The sequence below is a fragment of the Pungitius pungitius genome, chromosome 17, assembly GCF_949316345.1.
Source record: "Pungitius pungitius chromosome 17, fPunPun2.1, whole genome shotgun sequence".
Classification (NCBI taxonomy): Eukaryota; Metazoa; Chordata; class Actinopteri; order Perciformes; family Gasterosteidae; genus Pungitius; species Pungitius pungitius.
Window position 1 is genome coordinate 18413690 of NC_084916.1, and position 19398 is coordinate 18433087.

The 19398-nt window shown below is 46.1% G+C and overlaps 3 protein-coding genes across 4 annotated transcripts; all 3 read right to left on the minus strand.

Annotated features, from left to right (window-relative positions):
* Positions 1-95: 95 nt before the first annotated feature.
* lrp12 (low density lipoprotein receptor-related protein 12) lies at positions 96-8922 on the minus strand. Its single transcript, XM_037474031.2, has 11 exons — positions 8334-8922; positions 6493-6549; positions 6278-6413; positions 5692-5894; positions 5187-5434; positions 4784-4933; positions 4464-4685; positions 3556-3822; positions 3176-3378; positions 2961-3093; positions 96-2876 (listed from the first exon to the last, which is right to left on the minus strand). The coding sequence occupies exons 1-11, from the start codon at positions 8392-8394 to the stop codon at positions 1953-1955; spliced, it is 2604 nt and encodes an 867-aa protein (XP_037329928.2). The 5' UTR covers positions 8395-8922; the 3' UTR covers positions 96-1952.
* A 139-nt stretch (positions 8923-9061) lies between these two features.
* On the minus strand, positions 9062-12039 carry ntaq1 (N-terminal glutamine amidase 1). 2 transcript variants are annotated; one of them, XM_037474041.2, is made up of 7 exons: positions 11616-12039; positions 10826-10925; positions 10658-10708; positions 10549-10572; positions 10424-10464; positions 9762-9886; positions 9062-9516 (listed from the first exon to the last, which is right to left on the minus strand). In XM_037474041.2, exons 1-7 carry the CDS (start codon positions 11675-11677, stop codon positions 9380-9382), a joined length of 540 nt encoding a protein of 179 aa, XP_037329938.1. In that variant the 5' UTR covers positions 11678-12039; the 3' UTR covers positions 9062-9379. The 2 variants fall into 2 exon arrangements, with proteins under 2 accessions (XP_037329938.1, XP_037329937.1); XM_037474040.2 differs by having other exon boundaries at positions 10424-10572; positions 11616-12037.
* Positions 12040-12941: 902 nt separating this feature from the next.
* bop1 (BOP1 ribosomal biogenesis factor) lies at positions 12942-19020 on the minus strand. The gene is made up of 15 exons (XM_037474955.2): positions 18800-19020; positions 17061-17249; positions 16879-16968; positions 16265-16419; positions 16064-16181; positions 15185-15499; positions 14929-15090; positions 14770-14850; positions 14614-14683; positions 14367-14499; positions 14068-14251; positions 13701-13992; positions 13493-13577; positions 13286-13393; positions 12942-13200 (listed from the first exon to the last, which is right to left on the minus strand). The coding sequence occupies exons 1-15, from the start codon at positions 18929-18931 to the stop codon at positions 13047-13049; spliced, it is 2268 nt and encodes a 755-aa protein (XP_037330852.2). The 5' UTR covers positions 18932-19020; the 3' UTR covers positions 12942-13046.
* Positions 19021-19398: the final 378 nt, after the last annotated feature.

The window sequence follows — 19398 nt, forward strand, 5'->3', positions numbered from 1 at the left end:
TTTGCTCAGATTGAGGTAATAAAATTACCTCAGGAGTTTTATCTTGTGGGAGTCAGCTGATCTCCATATTTTTGAAGTTATTGAAAACAGATGGATGCATTTTGAACTTTTAATCTTTAGTGCAGTTAAACAGTTTCCAGCTTCACAGAGACAAACACCCAACAACTTGAATCATGCAGGTCATAAAATCAGGTCCACAAAAAAAGGAAAGGTAACTTCACACCTACAATGACCATGAGACGTATACACACACATGTATAAATATACAGACTGTATTTAAATGTCTGTTACCTGGAGTGGCTCTTTGTTCTTTCAGTCACAGCTCAGGGAGGATAACAAGTAAATTACCTGGGAAATGTATTGCATGATGGGGTGATATTACTTTCCTTTTGGGTTAGTTGTAGAATGTGAGAAGAGAAAATAACTATTTAGTGTTTGTTAATGGTGAACTGTTGCATCTTCATAATACATCACCTCGCATTCTTTCATTGTTAATCCTCAATTTGAAAGATCTGCTCACGCCTTACTTTGCTGTGACAGAATACAGTTGATGAATGATTTAGAGTTGTTCCATGTGACTTGTCAGTGCTTCACTACAATCCGACCAATGAAGGTGGAGGGAGGATATTCACAGTGATGATGCTCATTGAGGAGTGAAGTTCTCCTTTAACACAATAACCATATTATCAGTAATAATAAATATACACTCACACACGGTCAGCTGAGATCTGGGTACCAAAACAATGTAACAGAGATCATAAGTACAGACAGGTCCGTTTGAAGCAGAAGGGGAAGGGCAACATGGGGAGAAGCAATAGGGCGGAGGGACTCAGAGTTAAATATTCAGGACTTTGATGACACGTCATACATCTGGTTGTGTTGGTCGGGTCTTGAACACTCAGCAGAGATTCTGAAGGACTGGTCCGGTTTGTTCTCAAACTCTGTTCTGGTTAAGGCTCTCAACAGTGTCAGATCAACTCAATGTTTCAAAACCAGAACCGACCCTTTACAGGATGATCCAGGACGTCGCCTTTAGAGAACAATCCACAATTCAGACCCTGTACACTCTACTGTACCCTAGTGGAACACATGTCTTTGGCTTCCTCCTTTGGTCGCAAGTTCCTTGTCATTCCCTTGGTTCTGATGAACAGCCCAAAGGGCTCGGAGCATTTAAACTGTCACACCTCATCAAGAGTCTGAACAGGTCAACTTAATGTGTAAACTATCAACCTATCGATTTACAGCCGTACCGATGAGCAGGAAGTGCCCATGCAGCGACGAGGAGGAAAAAAAAAAAAAAAAAAGAGGGAACATCAGTGGAGGGTTTTCATCATTGTACCGACATAAGGACCAATCTCTCCTCTCGGATTGGTCCAATCATCTCTGACATCACCGAGAGCCAACGTGGAATACAGCCAGCATTACTAAACAGGTGTAGTTGTAGTAACGCATCGTGCTGGCTACCAAAGCATAAAGAGGTTAGCTGGGCAAGTGAATAGGTATTGGGCAGTATTAGGGTCTTTTAAAAAAAACGTTAACATTTGTTAATAAATCACACAGTCATTCAATCTGTATTGATCTCTATGAGAAAGTATTTTGCAGTGCAATGTTTTACTTCTGCCTCCAAATCCATGGAGACAAATCATAAGCCGGCTATTAAACATGAATTCCATAACACATGTGATTCAGTCTAGGAAATGAATGATACACTGGTGACAATAACATGCTCCGAAAGGAAATTACAGAACTTTGTTACTTCTCCACACATTCTTGCACCCTGAATTTCAGTGGATACCAAATGTACATGAATGTAACGACCCTTACGATATTGGAAAAATCCGAAGAAAAGATTATTTTTGTGAAAAGGCCGTTAGCCTGTCAGTTAGCAAGTTGGCTGACTGTAGGCGTAGGATCAGGGTCGTATGTCGAGTATTACACTGACAGCGAGCTTGTTAGCACAGCAGCAGTAGCTCATCGTCACTGCTCTCTGTCTTTCCTGTGGCTTCCAGACATGCGTCAGGGATCTGAGCCGTGTGGACCATCCCACAGTGTTCACACGGGCCGTCCCGGCCTCCTCGAGAATGGTTTGCGTGGTGATGGTGGGGGGCGTGGCCTGTGGTAGAGGGGGGGTACGGTTCTAGCAGAGGCTGTCGGATGTCGCTCACCAGGGAGGAGGATTCAGAGTCCGAGACGGGAATCAGGAGCTCCACGTCTTCTTCTTCTTCTTGGTTTTCTCGCTGCTCTGTGGCCTCCACCCCACTTGTCCCAGTCTCCAGCTGGTGAAGCGGACTGTGATTGGTCCAGGTTTGGTCATGCCGGATGTGGCTGGATCTGGTCAAGTTTCTGGCGAAGCGGTGCAAGTTGTGAGCCAGTCGCTGCAGGCCAGAGGCGGGCTGAGCCTGCAGCTCTGAGGCGTTGCTGTGACGTTCGGGATCTGCGCTGGGAGTTAATGTGGGGACGGGGATGGAGGGGGGCTGAATCTCTGGGTGCCTGTCACGTCCTCGCCCACAAGTCGGCGTCGGGGTTACGGAGGTAGTCACGAATACCACCGCCTCCACGCCAGTGGAGGGCGGGATCTTTTGGGGAAGGGGGGCGACAGGTCCACCCACTGCGCCGAAGCCTCGCGCCCTGCCTCGCTCGCCCTCGGTGTCGGTGTCGTCCGAGTCCGGAGACAGCAGGTCTGAACTTAAACTCCCTGTGCCAGCACTGTCCTCCAGGTCAGCAGACACCAGAGCCAGAGAACCTGATCGCCGTGACCTTGAGAAGTTGAAGAAACGACGCCACAGGTTGCTATGACGACCCGAGGAGGGGAGTCTCAGAGAGGTGAAGCCTAGCTGAGAGCGGACAGCCAGACGGAGGTTCTCCAGGACAGAGGCCTGAGGACGGAGAGTAGAACACAAGTTTATCCTTTTAGGAGAGACTAGATGGTGAGCATGGTCTCCAAGGACAGTGTCCTGTACCTGGCTCCCAGAGCACACAGGGAAGTCCTCCACAGGAGGGATCAGTCCCTGGGCGATCAGTTGACCATAAGAGGGCGGGGCTTCCCTCCGCAGCAGCTCTGCTTCCACTCTGGACAACTGGGTCTCAAATGACCTGCAAAGGCCAATCACATGGCTAGATTCAGGCAGCTCGCATCGGCCAATCACACAGTGACCAATCAGAGGGTCGGTCTTACCTGCGCTCAAACATGCGGAGCGAGTACAGTTTGCAGGTGCAGCCGAGGGCGATGACCAACAGGAGGCCACAGATGAGGCTCCCGATGACGGCGGCCGTGATGACTCTGGTCGGAACGATGACGGGACAACTCTCCTCGTCACTCCCATCGCCACAGTCGTCCTGAGCATCACACACCCACGACTCAAACACGCAGCGGTTATTCTGCAGGGGGGAGAGTCACGTTATGCACACAAGTACAAACACAAATATATATATATATATATATACATATATATATAGTTATATACACACACACACACAGACGGGTGTGTCACAAACTACTGATCTACTGGGATTTAAACCCACAACCATCTCTAGGACGCACACAGACACACACACCTTGCAGTGGAAGTTGCCAGGTTGGCAGAAGAAGCAGTTCTTCTCGTCAGAGCCGTTGGGGCAGCGGTTCTGATAGTTGCAGCGGTCCGATCGAGGGTAACAGGCTCCGTTCCTAGAACAGGGGAACTCATCCTCTTGACAGACAGAACAGTTCTGCTCATCACGCCCGTTGGGACAATGCCAGAAGCCATCACATCGCTGCTGCTCTGTGTAACAGCCCCAGTTACCGCCACACGGAACCTCCCACGGCAGGCAGAACCCGTCCACCTAAAGAACGCAGAGACAGTTAGACAGAACCCGTCCACCTGAAGTGCCTACGGACACAGAACCCGTTATTGTGTTCTGTCTCTAGCTTAAACAGAACCACGGTGAACCGGTACACCTTTAGAAGCGAGAGAGCCCCACTGAAAGCAGAGGACCAAACGAGAGCTGCAACGATTATTTTAATCTGTTGAAAGTGCACAAACTTAATAATAAAAAAGGGCCAACCCCAAAAACATGAATGCATTACATCTGCCAAATATATGGGCTTTTTTAAAATAAAAGTGCACAAAACGATATTTTTGTTTAAAAGGGACCAGAAATCTGGGGGGAAATTCTTAGGATTTTCTTTATCATCACACCGGTGGGTCCGGTCTGCAGGGTTTATGTTTTCCGGAATCGGGCCGTTTTATTTTGAAAAATGACCAGATTCTCTACCAATTATGTGTGATTGTCCCACTTGACACATTCCTCCAGCGTCACACAGGGTTTTTTTTTGCCGTGCGGTCCGTAAGACAAAAGCCCTTCGGTAAAACATCTCTGCGACGTATCGAAGGTTGAAACTAATCATCGCGCCACACAACGAATCAATAATAGAAATGTGTTGCTACGCCCTGCTCCAAACCCTTCAGGGAACACTAACCCACCTGGTAGGTGACATTGAACCCTCTGGCTGCATTGATCTTGTCGGCGTAGAAGTGAATTCGGAGCTGGCCGGACGAGGCCATCACAGCGACAGGCGCTCTGGAGTCGAAGGCGGTCAGAACCCGGAGGAGACGACGAGGGTTCTCCTCCAAGCCGTCGTAGACCTTCACGTAGTCCCCATAACCCGTCCCATCAAGTTTAAAGTCAGTAAACCTCAGGATGACCTGCGAGGAAAGGACAACAAAGACCATGATGAAAGCTTCTTTGATCAGGGAGCAGCTGCTGGAGATCTTTCTCTGGGATGAAGGAGGTCAGAGGTTACCTTCCTGTGGTCTCCTGTGTCAATCAGCCAGGTGCAGTTACTTCCTGGAGGGTAAAAGTCAGGGTAGTTTGGAGAGCTGAAGGAGCCGTAGAAGTTCCTTAACAGTTCTCCACAAGTAGGAACGTCACAGTCAATTTCATCACCGAGGTCCTGTCAAAACAAACAGGAACTAGATCACATGATTGAACAGTAAAGCCGGTACCGCACCAAGTCACAGATAGATCCAGGTGTGAGGCTGGGACACCTGGCATCAATACTGAAAGGAACCCGCGTTTCATTTCAGATGGTACGTTGTTTGTATTGATCAAACTTGTGACCCGGGACTGGAGGCCCTACATTGCTCAGGGATTCAGGAGGAGGAGACCAAGGGCCTGGTGTCAGACTGGGTGAACTGGCTTGTTACCTGGCAGTCAATGCTGCCGTCACACCTCAGGCTGTGGGGCAGACAGGTGTAGATCCGGGTGTACCGGGAAAGGCAGGGGAACTGGTTCAGACTGCAGGGCTGGAAGGAAAACGGAGACTCCACGCACAGATCCTCATCAGAATTGTCTCCACACTCGTCCATGGAGTTACAGCGCCACCAGTCTGGGACACACTTCCCATTAGAGCAGTGGAACTGGTCCACGTCACAGCTGGAGGCCTCCGGTTTGCCTAAAACAGGATGTTATTTGTCATTGATGGATTTCTTTAAGACATCTGGTAATGTGGTAACATCACCGTAAAAAAACGGATCAAGATTCTCTTGCTATCATCTTCTGCTTTAGAGCTTTGAAACTCCTTCGCTCAGGGGAAGAGAATCTGCTTCTCATAGTGCGACCTGGATGTTCAGACCCCACTGCAGCCGGAGGGCTGTGGACCTGGGGAGGAATTTCCTCCATCCAAGCTTCAGCACATTACACGATCCTCACCAGCGATGTAGGACAGTCGGAAGCCTTTCCCTGTCAGACTGTCATCGGAGTGGAAGTGGATCCAGACGTGGTCCTGGGAGGAGATGTAAGGGGGCGGCAGGGAGGAACCACAAACCCGGAGCCCGTCCAGGCTCTTGTAGCTGCTGATGGACATCCAGTCCGCAGAGCAACGGTGGGAACCCTGCAGGTCAAAGTCTTGGAAACTACAAGAAGAGAACCAAGTGTTAACGACCCTCTGCTAGCTTCTCACCCCAGTTACCCCTCTCTGCTGACTGGTTCTGATCCCAGTTACCCCTCTCTGCTGACTGGTTCTGATCCCAGTTACCCCTCTCTGCTGACTGGTTCTGATCCCAGTTATCCATCTCTGCTGACTGGTTCTGATCCCAGTTACCCCTCTCTGCTGACTGGTTCTGATCCCAGTTATCCATCTCTGCTGACTGGTTCTGATCCCAGTTACACCTCTCTGCTGACTGGTTCTGATCCCAGTTACCCCTCTCTGCTGACTGGTTCTGATCCCAGTTACCCCTCTCTCACGCCCGGAAGCTGCTTCCAGCGTTACCATGGAAACAGCCCGTTTGGGCGTTACCTGAGGGTGACGGTGTCTCCGAGTCGCACTCTGATGTTCCAGCTGCAGTTGAGTCTAGCCGGATACTGAAATGGCCAACCGGGACTGGTGATGACGCCACTGGACCCTCGCAGGAGCTCCGCCACGTCTCCACAGGCTGGACAAGGAGACAGACAAGGAGTGAGACACAGAGTGTGTGATGTCACCCGTATGTGACATCATCCCTACCAGCTAACCATTAGAAATCCCCGACGCGTAGACGTTGTCGTTTCTCTGCGACCCGGCAAAGCATCCTGGAAAACACCAAAAATTAAAATGAAAAAGAGCAGAAACGGGAAGTAAATCAAAAAGAAATTACTAAGGCTGTCAAAATTAACACTTAATCTACAGTGAGGAAAATAAGTATTTGAACACCCTGCTATTTTTCGAGTTCTACCACTTGGAAATCATGGAGGGGTCTGAAATTGTGCACGTCCACTGTGAGAGACAGAATCTAAAAAAAATCCAGAAATCACAATGTTTTAATGTTTTTGTTTAACTATTTATTTGTATGATACATATTTGAACACCTGTCTATCAGCTAGAATTCTGACCCCCAAAGACCTGTTAGTCTGCCTTTAAAATGTCCTCCTCCACTCCATTTATTACCCTAAATCAGATGCACCTGTTTGAGGTCGTTAGCTGCATAAAGACACCTGTCAACAATCAGTAAGAATCCAACGACTAACATGGCCAAGACCAAAGAGCTGTCCAAAGACACCAGAGACACCTCCACAAGGCTGGAAAGCAGCTTGGTGACAAAAGGTCACTGTTGGACCAATCATTAGAAAATGGAAGAAGCTGAACATGACTGTCAATCTCCCTCGGCTGGGGCTCCATGCAAGATGTCACCTCGTGGGGTCTCAATGATCCTAAGAAAGGTGAGAAATCAGCCCAGAACTACACGGGAGGAGACCAATGACCTGAAAAGAGCTGGGACCACCGTTTCCAAGGTTACTGTTGGTAATACACTAAGACGTCATGGTTCGAAATCATGCACGGCACAGAAGGTTCCCCTGCTTAAACCAGCACATGTCAAGGCCCGTCCTAGGTTTGCCATTTGGATGACCCAGAGGAGTCATGGGAGAAAGTCATGTGGTCAGATGAGACCAAAGTAGAACTTTTTGGTCATAATTCCACTGAGCGTGTTTGGAGGAAGAAGAATGATGAACACCATCCCTACTGCGAAGCGTGGGGGTGTAGCATCATGCGTTGGAGGTGTTTTTCTGCACATGGGACAGGGCCACTGCACTGTATTAAGGAGAGGATGAAGGGGGCCATGTGTTGTACCTCCTTCCCTCAGTTAGAGCATTGAAGATGGGTCGAGGCTTCCAACATGACCCGAAGCACACAGCCAGGGTAACCAAGGAGTGGCTCTGTAAGAAGCATATCAAGGTTCTGGTGTGGCCGAGCCAGTCTCCAGACCTAAAACCAATAGACTCTTTGGAGGGAGCTCAAACTCCGTGTTTCTCAGCGACAGCCCAGACTGATCCAGAGAAGATGTGTGTGGAGCAGTGGGACAAAATGCCTCCTGCAGTGTGAAGAACTACAGGAAACCTTTGACATCTGTAATTGCAAACAAAGGCTTCTGTACCAAATATTAACATTGATTTTCTCAGGTGTTCAAATACTTATTTGAAGCTGTATCATACAAATAGTTAAAAAAAATCATCCATTGATTTCTGGATTTTTCTTTTGATTGTCTCTCACAGTGGACGTGCACCTACGATACAATTTCAGACCCCTCCATTATTTCTAAGTGGGAGTTGGATCGACCTGCACCCATTAAAATAAATCATGACGCGGGAAGGCACCATACGAGTTATTCACGGTGCGGTCCTGGGTTACAATATATTACTGTCTGTTATGTTATACAGACTTCTACTTTAATACATGATCGTTCTTGTCCTAACAGGCATACATCAACACGCTACTTTGTTTAAATATGAATACGCATTCTTTGTTTGAAGGAGAACATAAACATCAGTCAGGTCATCTGCTGAATGTTATAAAGCTGCTCCTGAGGCAGTGAACTCACCTGACAGCACGAGCAGGTAGACCACTGGAAGGCTGTGCCTGCAGCCTGGACTGAGGGCCATAATAACCCCTAGACGATGAAGGTCACTGACTTCATGACAACCTCGAGGCTCAGAAAATACAATTATGTCTTTTATTACCTTAGCATCGGCTAATTGTCGAGCGTCTAGTCGAATCTACCGGCGAACTACGCGAACAATGCTCTCGCACCACAACACGGCTGCAAACAAAGACTCCCGCTAGCTCCGGCTAACAGCTCATGCTAACTCCGGCGAACACTAGCTGTGACTTGCTGTTAGCTCTGTAGTATGATACGTCCCCGAAGTAATATGTTAAAAACATCAACACAATTATATATATATATATATATAAGATAAACAAAGCTAGCTCTCAAGCTAACCGTTTTTTCGGTAAACAGTCAGCTAATGAGCTGACATGCTAACAGAGCTAAGCGACTAAAGTTAGCTAACCCGTCCTCCTCCGTGGAGAGTAAGCGCTAACCCGGGTAAATCTCAACGAAACCGGGTTAACCTGAGCTAACGCAGCCTAGTTAACGGGAGAGGTTAGCAGTGCAAGCGTCCGACGCCATCTTCAGTGTCAGAACAACAACCCGCAGAGTATGAGGGCCCGTGCGTGTATCACCTCTACCGAGTAATTGTCTGACGTCATAAATCCATCGGGCTTCTACGTTTACAAAGTAATTCCCGGATGTTGAATAAATTACGTACGTCACGATAAGCCTTAATTTATTCATACAGCACCTAATCACCATAATAATAACCGTCATTACATAACAATTCCTATAACACTAATTATAAAAACTAATGTAATACAAATAATCCTAATCGTATGGGTAATAATAATGGTGATAATAAAAATAGGCATGGTAATAAGATAATCCAATCATAACTAGTTTTCATAATTAGAATGATCATATTTTAATAATGAAATAATTATAATAATATTAATATTACCATCGTAATATAATCCTAATCATTATAATAATTGTAATGAAGCTGCTAAACAAAACGCAGCTGTAGTAGAAGACTAGGATGAAGCTAGTGCTGATGAAGATGATGAAGAGTCCCCCGTGTATCGCAGCAGGAAGTGATCCAGAGTGAAGACCTCCCCCCAGCCAACAGCAGGTTTCATACTTATGAAGTCTTCTAGGTTCATCTGACACTCTGAGGAGAAAAGGCATGACATCACACAGAGATGTCATCTCACGTATCAGGAATCAGGAAACATGTATTACCATCATATGTCAGACATACACAGAATTTGATTTGGCGGTTGGTTCATGACAGCAGACAGTTCGACAATGGACAACAATACAAAATAGTGCCAGGAATAAGATAAAATATTAATGCTATGGGTTAGTAATCTAAAGCTATAGGTTAGTTTAATGTTATTACACATGACCTGAGACCTGTGGTATGTATGGGGGGATAGAGCGGGGGGGGCATCCCCCACGATCCGTCAGACTTCTTCATGTGCGATCGATCTGATGCAAAGTTTAACAGGAAGCTGTCAGCAGGGATGACTCGCAACATCCTGTTGAAAGCGAGACAAAGGTAGTAGTCACTAACACTCGTTTATTCTGATGTGGCCCCGGTTCCCAGCCATGACTGTCCTTGCGTGGGTGTGTGTGTATGGGGGGGTCAAAGGGTCAAGGCCTGCTAACAAGTGAGCTGCCCTCGCAAGTTTACAATACATGTTATTTAGCTGACGCTTTTATCCAAAGCGACTTACATTGCATTATAACCCATGCGTTACATTTTGCCTGAGGAGCAATTAGGGGTCAGGTGTCTTGCTCAGGGACACTTTGACATGGCACATGGGGCAGCCAGGATTCAATCCACCAACCTTGCGGCTCCCAGCGCATCACACTACTCCATGACCACCATCACCGTTTACCATCACCTTTTCTGGGCAAGGTGCAATAACTCCTACCTGGGTGATTCATAAAGAGCCTGAGAATCAATCTCAGGCTGGCCCCTCCCCTGTATGTATGTTACCTGTAGTTCTAACCCTAGATCTGTTACCTGTGGATCACAGTTGTGTTTGATATGGTGATCAGGGGTATGTTACCTGTGGTACGCAGGTTGGATGGTGCGGTCCGAGCGTAGGGCCTGGGCAGAATACAGTTTAAGGCTGCAGGGAAACGACAGCTCTGTGTCCAGATCATAAACTAGAGAAGAAGAATGGGGTCTAACCTGCAGCATCACAACGTGGTAATCCTGCAACACACCAGAACATCATGATGACATCACCATCTTCCCAAGCATGTTCAACCTTGACCAATCACACAGTGACATCACAGACCCAGATAACTGGCTGCTCTCCATGCCCAGACCTCTGCTTCCACAGAGGAACCTGAAGGAGAACAAACATCAGATTTAGAAGCACAGCTGGGTTCTTTAAGAACAGGTGTTATGGAAAATGTGGCATGCAAGAACAAACGTGTGCGCATCCTTTCATGTGTGTCATCACCTTCCGGTTCTCATTTGAGATGAAAACAACAAACAATTCTTCCAGCGGTGCGGTTCTCTCCGATCGGACAAATTCACACAGTTTCCAAACATTTTCTTCACTGCAGATTAAGAAAATGTAAAATTAGTAGAACTGTGAATACAGTACTCGTGTAGTACTACAGAGTACTCTCCAGTAACATCTCATATAGTACTACAGAGTACTCAACAGTAACATCTCGTGTAGTACTGCAGAGTACTCCCCAGTAACATCTCGTGTAGTACTAGAGTACTCAACAGTAACATCTCGTGTAGTACTACAGAGTACTCCCCAGTAACATCTCATATAGTACTCAACAGTAACATATTGTGTAGTACTACAGAGTACTCTCCAGTAACATCTCATATAGTACTACAGAGTACTCAACAGTAACATCTTGTGTAGTACTACAGAGTACTCAACAGTAACATCTCGTGTAGTACTACAGAGTACTCACCAGTAACATCTCGTGTAGTACTACAGAGTACTCAACAGTAACATCTCATGTAGTACTACAGAGTACTCAACAGTAACATCTCATGTAGTACTACAGAGTACTCACCAGTAACATCTCATGTAGTACTACAGAGTACTCCCCAGTAACATCTCATGTAGTACTACAGAGTACTCACCAGTAACATCTCATGTAGTACTACAGAGTACTCCCCAGTAACATCTCATGTAGTACTACAGAGTACTCACCAGTAACATCTCATGTAGTACTACAGAGTACTCAACAGTAACATCTCATGTAGTACTACAGAGTACTCACCAGTAACAGCTGGTATAAACACAGTCTTCGCGGCTCGGTGTGATTCTGTCTTCACGTTCCATGTTGTTGTGTCACACTGAAAACATTCCGTCGGAAAAACATGATGTGAAGTGGTTCCTATGCTGAAGGGGCTAAGTAAGGAAGCATTGAAGCCTCTTTCCTTAGCATTAGAGAATAGATCAGCTCTTATCATGGCGCCATTTGCACTACTTCCGGGTCATTTCACTTAAATAGGAAACATCTTAAGCGAATTTGACAAGTCGAATCCACCCTAAATGTTTAAACTCTTGTTTATTTAATTTACTCAGGGCATCATATTTCAAACGGGTTGAAGTATATCCGAACCCTCACGCAGTCCTGACGCATTGTCGAGTGATTGAGGATCTTAACATTTTAAGCCCTCTGTGAACCCTTCTTATCATGCTGACTGACTCAAAGGAATTACCCACAAGTCATTGCTCCGTGACCCTAACAACGGGTTCACCGGCGAATGCACGGAGCAAAAAGGTAAACAAAGAGGACGTAACACGTGTGTTCAGCCTGTCGTAATAAAATGTACACATTTTAAACATCAAGGATTGAATATGGAGAACACATTTATTCATCTATTAAGGGAATATAAAATGTGGCCACCAAAGCAATTTTGACGGAAAATAACCCACTACTTTAAATTACCTAATTTTATGGGAACAGAGCCTGAAAGACGTTCAAATCAGAATAAATCCGCTCAATTGTAATGCATATCTTTTTGACGTTGTCCCTGTTACTTGACATATTTACACCATTTAAAGTCCTCAGGCTCAACGACTTACTGGGTGACGTCACATCGGCACAGGAAAAACCCTTCAATGGGGATCCCTCTCCCGGGAAGGACAGACTACAGTGATGTCATGTGTACACATGTATGAAGGACGCCTAGATGGGAATTATATATTATAGGGTTATGTCTAGAACTGCATTCTATCAATTTATTCATCAATTCAATCACAGCATTCACCAACCAGTTTTCTGCCTCTCTAACAGTCCTCTCACCAAACCATTGTGCTCCCAGTATACAACCCTGACCCTAATGAGGAACTAATCCACTCGTCACTCACTACATTATTAATTTAAAATCTATTGCTTCTTCAGTTACATTTAAGTTCCTGGGTTATATCTCAAAGCATAATAGTTACAATGAAAATAGACTATTTTTTTATTTTTATAGAAACAGCTAAAATCGTGATGTATAATTGATTGTTCTCTTTAACATCCTTATACACTTAAAATAAGCAAGTAAAACACATTTGAGGTGTAAACGTGTGAACTATACAAACCACAAAGAAATTAAAAAGTGAACATTCATTTATTGACAAGTAGAAGAATCACCATAGAAACAACAAATCTGCTGATAGTTTTCAGTTTTATTAAAAGGTCAAAGGTCTTGGGTCTCTAGGTGAAGAGGCGGATAGTGCCGTCAGCACCAGAGGAGAAGATCCAGGGCTGAGTGGGGTGAAAGGTCACATCCAGTACCCCAAGGTCATGAGTGATCACATGACCTCTGAGAACCTTCACCGGGACGATCAATGGGTTTTGTAGCAGGTCACTGGGGAGGGGGGGGGACAAAGAGTGAGTACCACCGTGGTGTGCATCACTGTGAGTGTCACTGTGAGTGTGTATCTCTGAGTTACCTGTAAACAGTCCCGTGGCAGACAATGACAGACCCGTCATCGGACGCCGAGGCAAATAGCGGGTAGAGTCGATGATAGGCCACTGCCCTCACAGCCTTCTTGTGGTGTCTGCAGACAGGAAGGGATCAATACACACACACACACACACACACGCACGCACGCACGCACGCACGCACGCACGCACGCACGCACGCACGCACAACGTACCGTAACATCTTGTAAGGTTTGGTTGAGAGGTCGAGGTCAAACCAGCTCAGCCTGCAGTCATAACTCCCACAGATCACATGATCACCTGCGTGCACACGCACACACACAAAATTACTATTTAAAATAATATTTGTATACAGTGGTGTTCCTGTTGGATTGCTGCGAGATGTTTTGCTCTGGTGCACACGTGCCATTCGACTAGTGTTACCTCCAGGGTGGACGGCCATGCTGGAGATCCACTTGGAGTTGGCCTGCAGTTTTTTGGTCATTTCCTGTTTGACCAGGTTGTAGATCCGGACGAAGCGCTGTGTCCCCACAAAGAAGTAGGGCCTGACGGGGTGGAAGGATACGCACTGAACCAGACCTTTGCTCTTCCTGAAGGGGTTCTGACTGCGCCTCCGGCTCACCTGGTGAATGAACACCTGCAGGTGGCTTGAGTGATCGGGCATCACCGAGGCCAGGTAATCTCCTTTAGCGTGCCACGTCACCTGGTGGACAGCCTGAGTGGGGACAACGTTCAATTAGTCCAGGTATGATCATTCATTTCTCATCAATCCAACGAAGAGCGTTCTCACTTTGGGGTGTTGAATCTTGAGGCGGATCCCTTGGCTAAGCTCCTCCCCTTCCAGATGAATCCATTTCACAGGGCCTGCCTCCTCTGTGGACTCTGCCTCCCACTGACCTGAGAGTAGTTGCTCTGTTGACAAGATAACCTGTCTGTCTGCCAGAGAGGGAGACAGGATCAAGACCACAGAGTCCCTGAATCAGAAAGAAAGAGACATCAATGAGGACACCTTTAGAACCCTAAACATACATTTAGTCAGACTGTAAAGGACACAGAGACAGACATAAATGAGGACACACAGATCCTTACTGGGCGACAGCCAGCAGAGAGATCGACGGGTTTGGGTTCCAGGCGATGCTTTTCACAGCTCCGCCCACCTGGATTGTCCTCATACAGCGAGACGAACGCACCTCCCAGAACCTGACGGAACCATCATCACTGCCTGAAAGTGCACACAGTAGTTAAACAGACACAATGCACACATACAGATTACAAAAAGAAGCACTAGTTCACCAACTCGCGTAGAAGGATTGGGCTGCTATGAGGACACACTTACCTGAGGCGAGCCATTGTCCTGATGGAGACACACTGATGGAGCGAACCAGACCACTGTGACCCCGATACACCTGAACACAAACAGAGTTACCGGCCACTCACATGTCTGCCGGATGTGTGGGTGTAGAAGTGTGTGTGTTTTTATCCGAGTGTGTACCAGAGACTGTGTGGTTGGAAATGGCTGGAGGTCTTTTGGTTTCGGGAGTTTGGGGATCAGGTCGTCTGGATTCACATTGACCTGCAGGGAGACATGTTATCGATCACACGGTCTTCTTAGCGGGACTGTGCTAAGTTCTGATTGCGTATTCTGGGGTACCCTCATCTTCCTCTGGCGGGGACACAAGTAAAGGTCGAGGCAGCGCTCGAACCTCTCGTGCAGGAAACGAGGAAAGGATGGAACCTGACGGAGGCTGGCAAACTTTCTGGGGACAAACGGTAGCTTCCTGTCTGAGACGTCCTGCTGCTCCCACAGAGCACGCTGCAGAGAGACAGGTGGTGAGGAAAAAAGGACAAACAGAGCGCAACTCCAACTGTCAGTCTACCCGTCTCTCCACAGGCCAAAGCGGTCTCACCTCCTCGTCCGTGAAAAGGTACTCCGGTGGGGGGTTGTAGGACTCCTGGTGACCAGGTAGAGGGATTTTAGGGGCAGGCAGGTGCATCTTGTGATTGGCCAGAATAGAAGAGTCCTCATTGGCCCACAGGTCGTAGTAACGTCCCCTACTGGCGTCCTCCGTGCGCCGGGGTTTGATCCAGCCCATCTTGATGGCGTGGACCAGCTTGGAGACCTTCTCCTTCTCAATGAGGGACGGGATGAAGCTGCGCTTATCTGCTGGTCGGTTGGTGACCGGGTGGAGCATCATGTCCTTGCTGAAGAACTCTACCTGAGGCTGGGAAGGTTATAATCATTTTAATTATTTAAATGTCTCCTAGGTAACATTTAAATAATCAGACACCTCCGGTCTCCAAGTGATGCAGAAACATGAGTTCATGCAATAAGTCTAATAACAGTCATGTAAAACATGAACAGTGATCAAAGGATCACGGTTCCTGGCTGATGGTGGTTCTACCTGCAGTGATCCTGCCGTACACCTGGCTCACTACATGCCATGTTTGAATCACTTTTGTGGTATGAATTGAACATATTGTACATCTTTTACGTTGTTAGTACACATGACCTCCTGTGGTCTGTCCATCCTGACAAAGGAGGAACTCTACGTATCGCTGAGGTTTCTTTCCTTTTTCCCAGTCAAAGGGTTTTCATGTCGAGTTTCTTTATATTTTCACTTCCTTCGCAACCAGTTGTGTCTGGATTGACTTTCCATTGAATCTACTCGTGCAAATGATTCGCTTGGCTTTCGATGTGAACGCAGCATTACACAAACACGACCTTGGCTCAGGTTCTGACTACATTGACTGTGTGGTGGGGCTTTACCGGTGTCACCTGAACATACCTGGTACTCGTTGAAGTTAACATCTCCAAACTGTCCCCTCTGCAGACGTTTCACCAGCTCCACCTGCTCATCTGACAACACAATGTCACTTCCTGTCTGCTTGTCGTGGACCGTCCTCCTGCACACAAACTGCAGGTTAGTGTCGTTAGAATTCCTTATTTGAACCAATAGGGGGGGGCAGCATAGTACTAAAAAGTTCACCAGTAATTAGGGTCCTCCATTTTGTCCAAGAAGTCATCAAGCTCGTCCTTGTTCCTGATTGGTTTGTAGATCTTCTTCCCATCCAGGTTGTAGCCAATGTGAGGGAAGTCCTTGTACCAATCCATAGGAATGTTCCCCACTGTGTTCCTGATGTCCTGCAGAACCACAATATCACATCTAGAACCTCAGGAGACAGCTGATGTTTGCACATAAAGTATAAACTCGGTTACATACGAGGATCCCAACAGAACTAACGGCATGGGCAAAATGACCATTAATTCTGTCGGGACCGTAATTCTGGCCTTCACAATAAGATGCCAATCCAAAGAGAGCTCTTTGTACCCGCATTGCCTGAATGTCTTACTACCTCAAAGTAATGTTTCCGTAGTAATTAGACATGCAAACAATTATATATTACCTTTTACATGTAAAGTCTTTAACATAGATGGATTAATATGACTTTAGTTTCAATACTAATCACAGAGAAAAAAAGAAGACCGGAAACAGCTTCATGCCACAAATGTCCGGTTTGGGGCAACGGCAGCTTCATCGATTTATGATCCAGTGACGTCTCTCACACGCTAAATAAAAGCAGATTTATAAACTCTTCCCACCTCTTCATCTGAAGAGTCCTGTTTGTACTCATCTTCTTCCGCTGCTCCCTCCTGCATCATCATCATCTTCTTCTTCTCCTCCTCCTCTATCTGCAGGTAGAACAGAACACAGGTGAAGATCCAGGGAACAGTGACAAGAACAGAGAAGTCTTAACCAGCCAATTGGCCATCTCCACACGCACCGTCACCCGCTGAGTCTGCTCCACCTTCTGATCTTCATCGTTGTCTCCATCATTCTCATCCTCATCGTCGTCGTCATCATCATCATCAGCACTGTCACTCACAGAATCTTCAAGTCCTGAGAAGACGCTGTCCTCGCTGTCTGTCACATCTTCTTCCTCCTCCTTCTCTGTATACTTGAAGTTGAAGACCTGAAAAATAAAACAAACCAAGGTTCACACTACTCTAGTTACCTCTTCCCAAACTACTATGGTTACTTCTTCCCAAACTACTATGGTTACTTCTTCCCAAACTACTATGGTTACTTCTTCCCAAACTACTATGGTTACTTCTTCCCAAACTACTATGGTTACTTCTTCCCAAACTACTATGGTTACTTCTTCCCAAACTACTATGGTTACTTCTTCCCAAACCACTATGGTTACTTCTTCCCAAACCACTATGGTTACTTCTTCCCAAACTACTATGGTTACTTCTTCCCAAACCACTATGGTTACTTCTTCCCAAACCACTATGGTTACTTCTTCCCAAACTACTATGGTTACTTCTTCCCAAACTACTATGGTTACTTCTTCCCAAACCACTATGGTTACTTCTTCCCAAACCACTATGGTTACTTCTTCCCAAACCACTATGGTTACTTCTTCCCAAACCACTATGGTTACTTCTTCCCAAACCACTATGGTTACTTCTTCCCAAACCACTATGGTTACTTCTTCCCAAACCACTATGGTTACTTCTTCCCAAACCACTATGGTTACTTCTTCCCAAACCACTATGGTTACTTCTTCCCAAACCACTATGGTTACTTCTTCCCAAACTACTATGGTTACTTCTTCCCAAACCACTATGGTTACTTCTTCCCAAACTACTATGGTTACTTCTTCCCAAACTACTATGGTTACTTCTTCCCAAACTACTATGGTTACTTCTTCCCAAACCACTATGGTTACTTCTTCCCAAACCACTATGGTTACTTCTTCCCAAACCACTATGGTTACTTCTTCCCAAACCACTATGGTTACTTCTTCCCAAACTACTATGGTTACTTCTTCCCAAACCACTATGGTTACTTCTTCCCAAACCACTATGGTTACTTCTTCCCAAACCACTATGGTTACTTCTTCCCAAACCACTATGGTTACTTCTTCCCAAACCACTATGGTTACTTCTTCCCAAACTACTATGGTTACTTCTTCCCAAACTACTATGGTTACTTCTTCCCAAACTACTATGGTTACTTCTTCCCAAACTACTATGGTTACTTCTTCCCAAACCACTATGGTTACTTCTTCCCAAACCACTATGGTTACTTCTTCCCAAACTACTATGGTTACTTCTTCCCAAACCACTATGGTTACTTCTTCCCAAACCACTATGGTTACTTCTTCCCAAACTACTATGGTTACTTCTTCCCAAACTACTATGGTTACTTCTTCCCAAACTACTATGGTTACTTCTTCCCAAACTAACGTTACTACCCTAACGTTAGATACTTTACTCGAAGTCCTCATCACATCTTCAGAGACTTCATGGACTGTTAAAATCGCTTTGGTCTCAGCACGACTCCCATCTCTTCACAAACAGAAACATAGTAAACCCTAAATTAGTAAACTATTTATTTATCTCCACTCAGTAAACTAAACCAGCACTTTCCTCCTCTTGTTAGCATGCTAACAGCTAGCATCCAGCTCCATGCAGCCCTCCTGCTTGTCTGTGTGTGTCTCAGCGTTTATCTCACCTCGTCGGGCTCCTCGTCCTTCTTCTCCTCCTCCTCCTCTTTACTTCTCTTACGCACAGTTTTCTCCGAGACTTTTTTCATCTCCTCTTTCTGTTCGCTGCTCCGCGTGCTGTTGCTGCTGCTCTCCTCCATGATACAGCACGTGGGAACATACGGGGTCTGCGCACCGCGTCACCGAGAACTACGACGTGACGTCATCTATGCTACAATTAACACACAACATACGGCATAGACTTCTTCTTCTTTAGTGTTTATTTGCAGCTTGCATCCTTTTATGTTGCACTACCGCCATCTTCCGGATTTATTTCTCTGTTATATCATATCCTTATTTCATATTCTTTTCACCAGACCTGTTCTCCCACACTTTATTATATAGCATAAACCCCTTTTCAGCTTTTTCTTTATTCGTCACTGCAATTTCATTTCCACAACTCAAAACTCCATTCTCTTCTTTCACCACCCATCTTCTTTATCATTGTCCACACCTCTCCAATCTGAGTTGTACTCCCAGTTGTACTACAATAATTCCTCCAATGCGTTATTTTTGTCTGTCTAATTGTTTTCCTTAGAATTGCCTGAGCATACTTATATTGAATCAT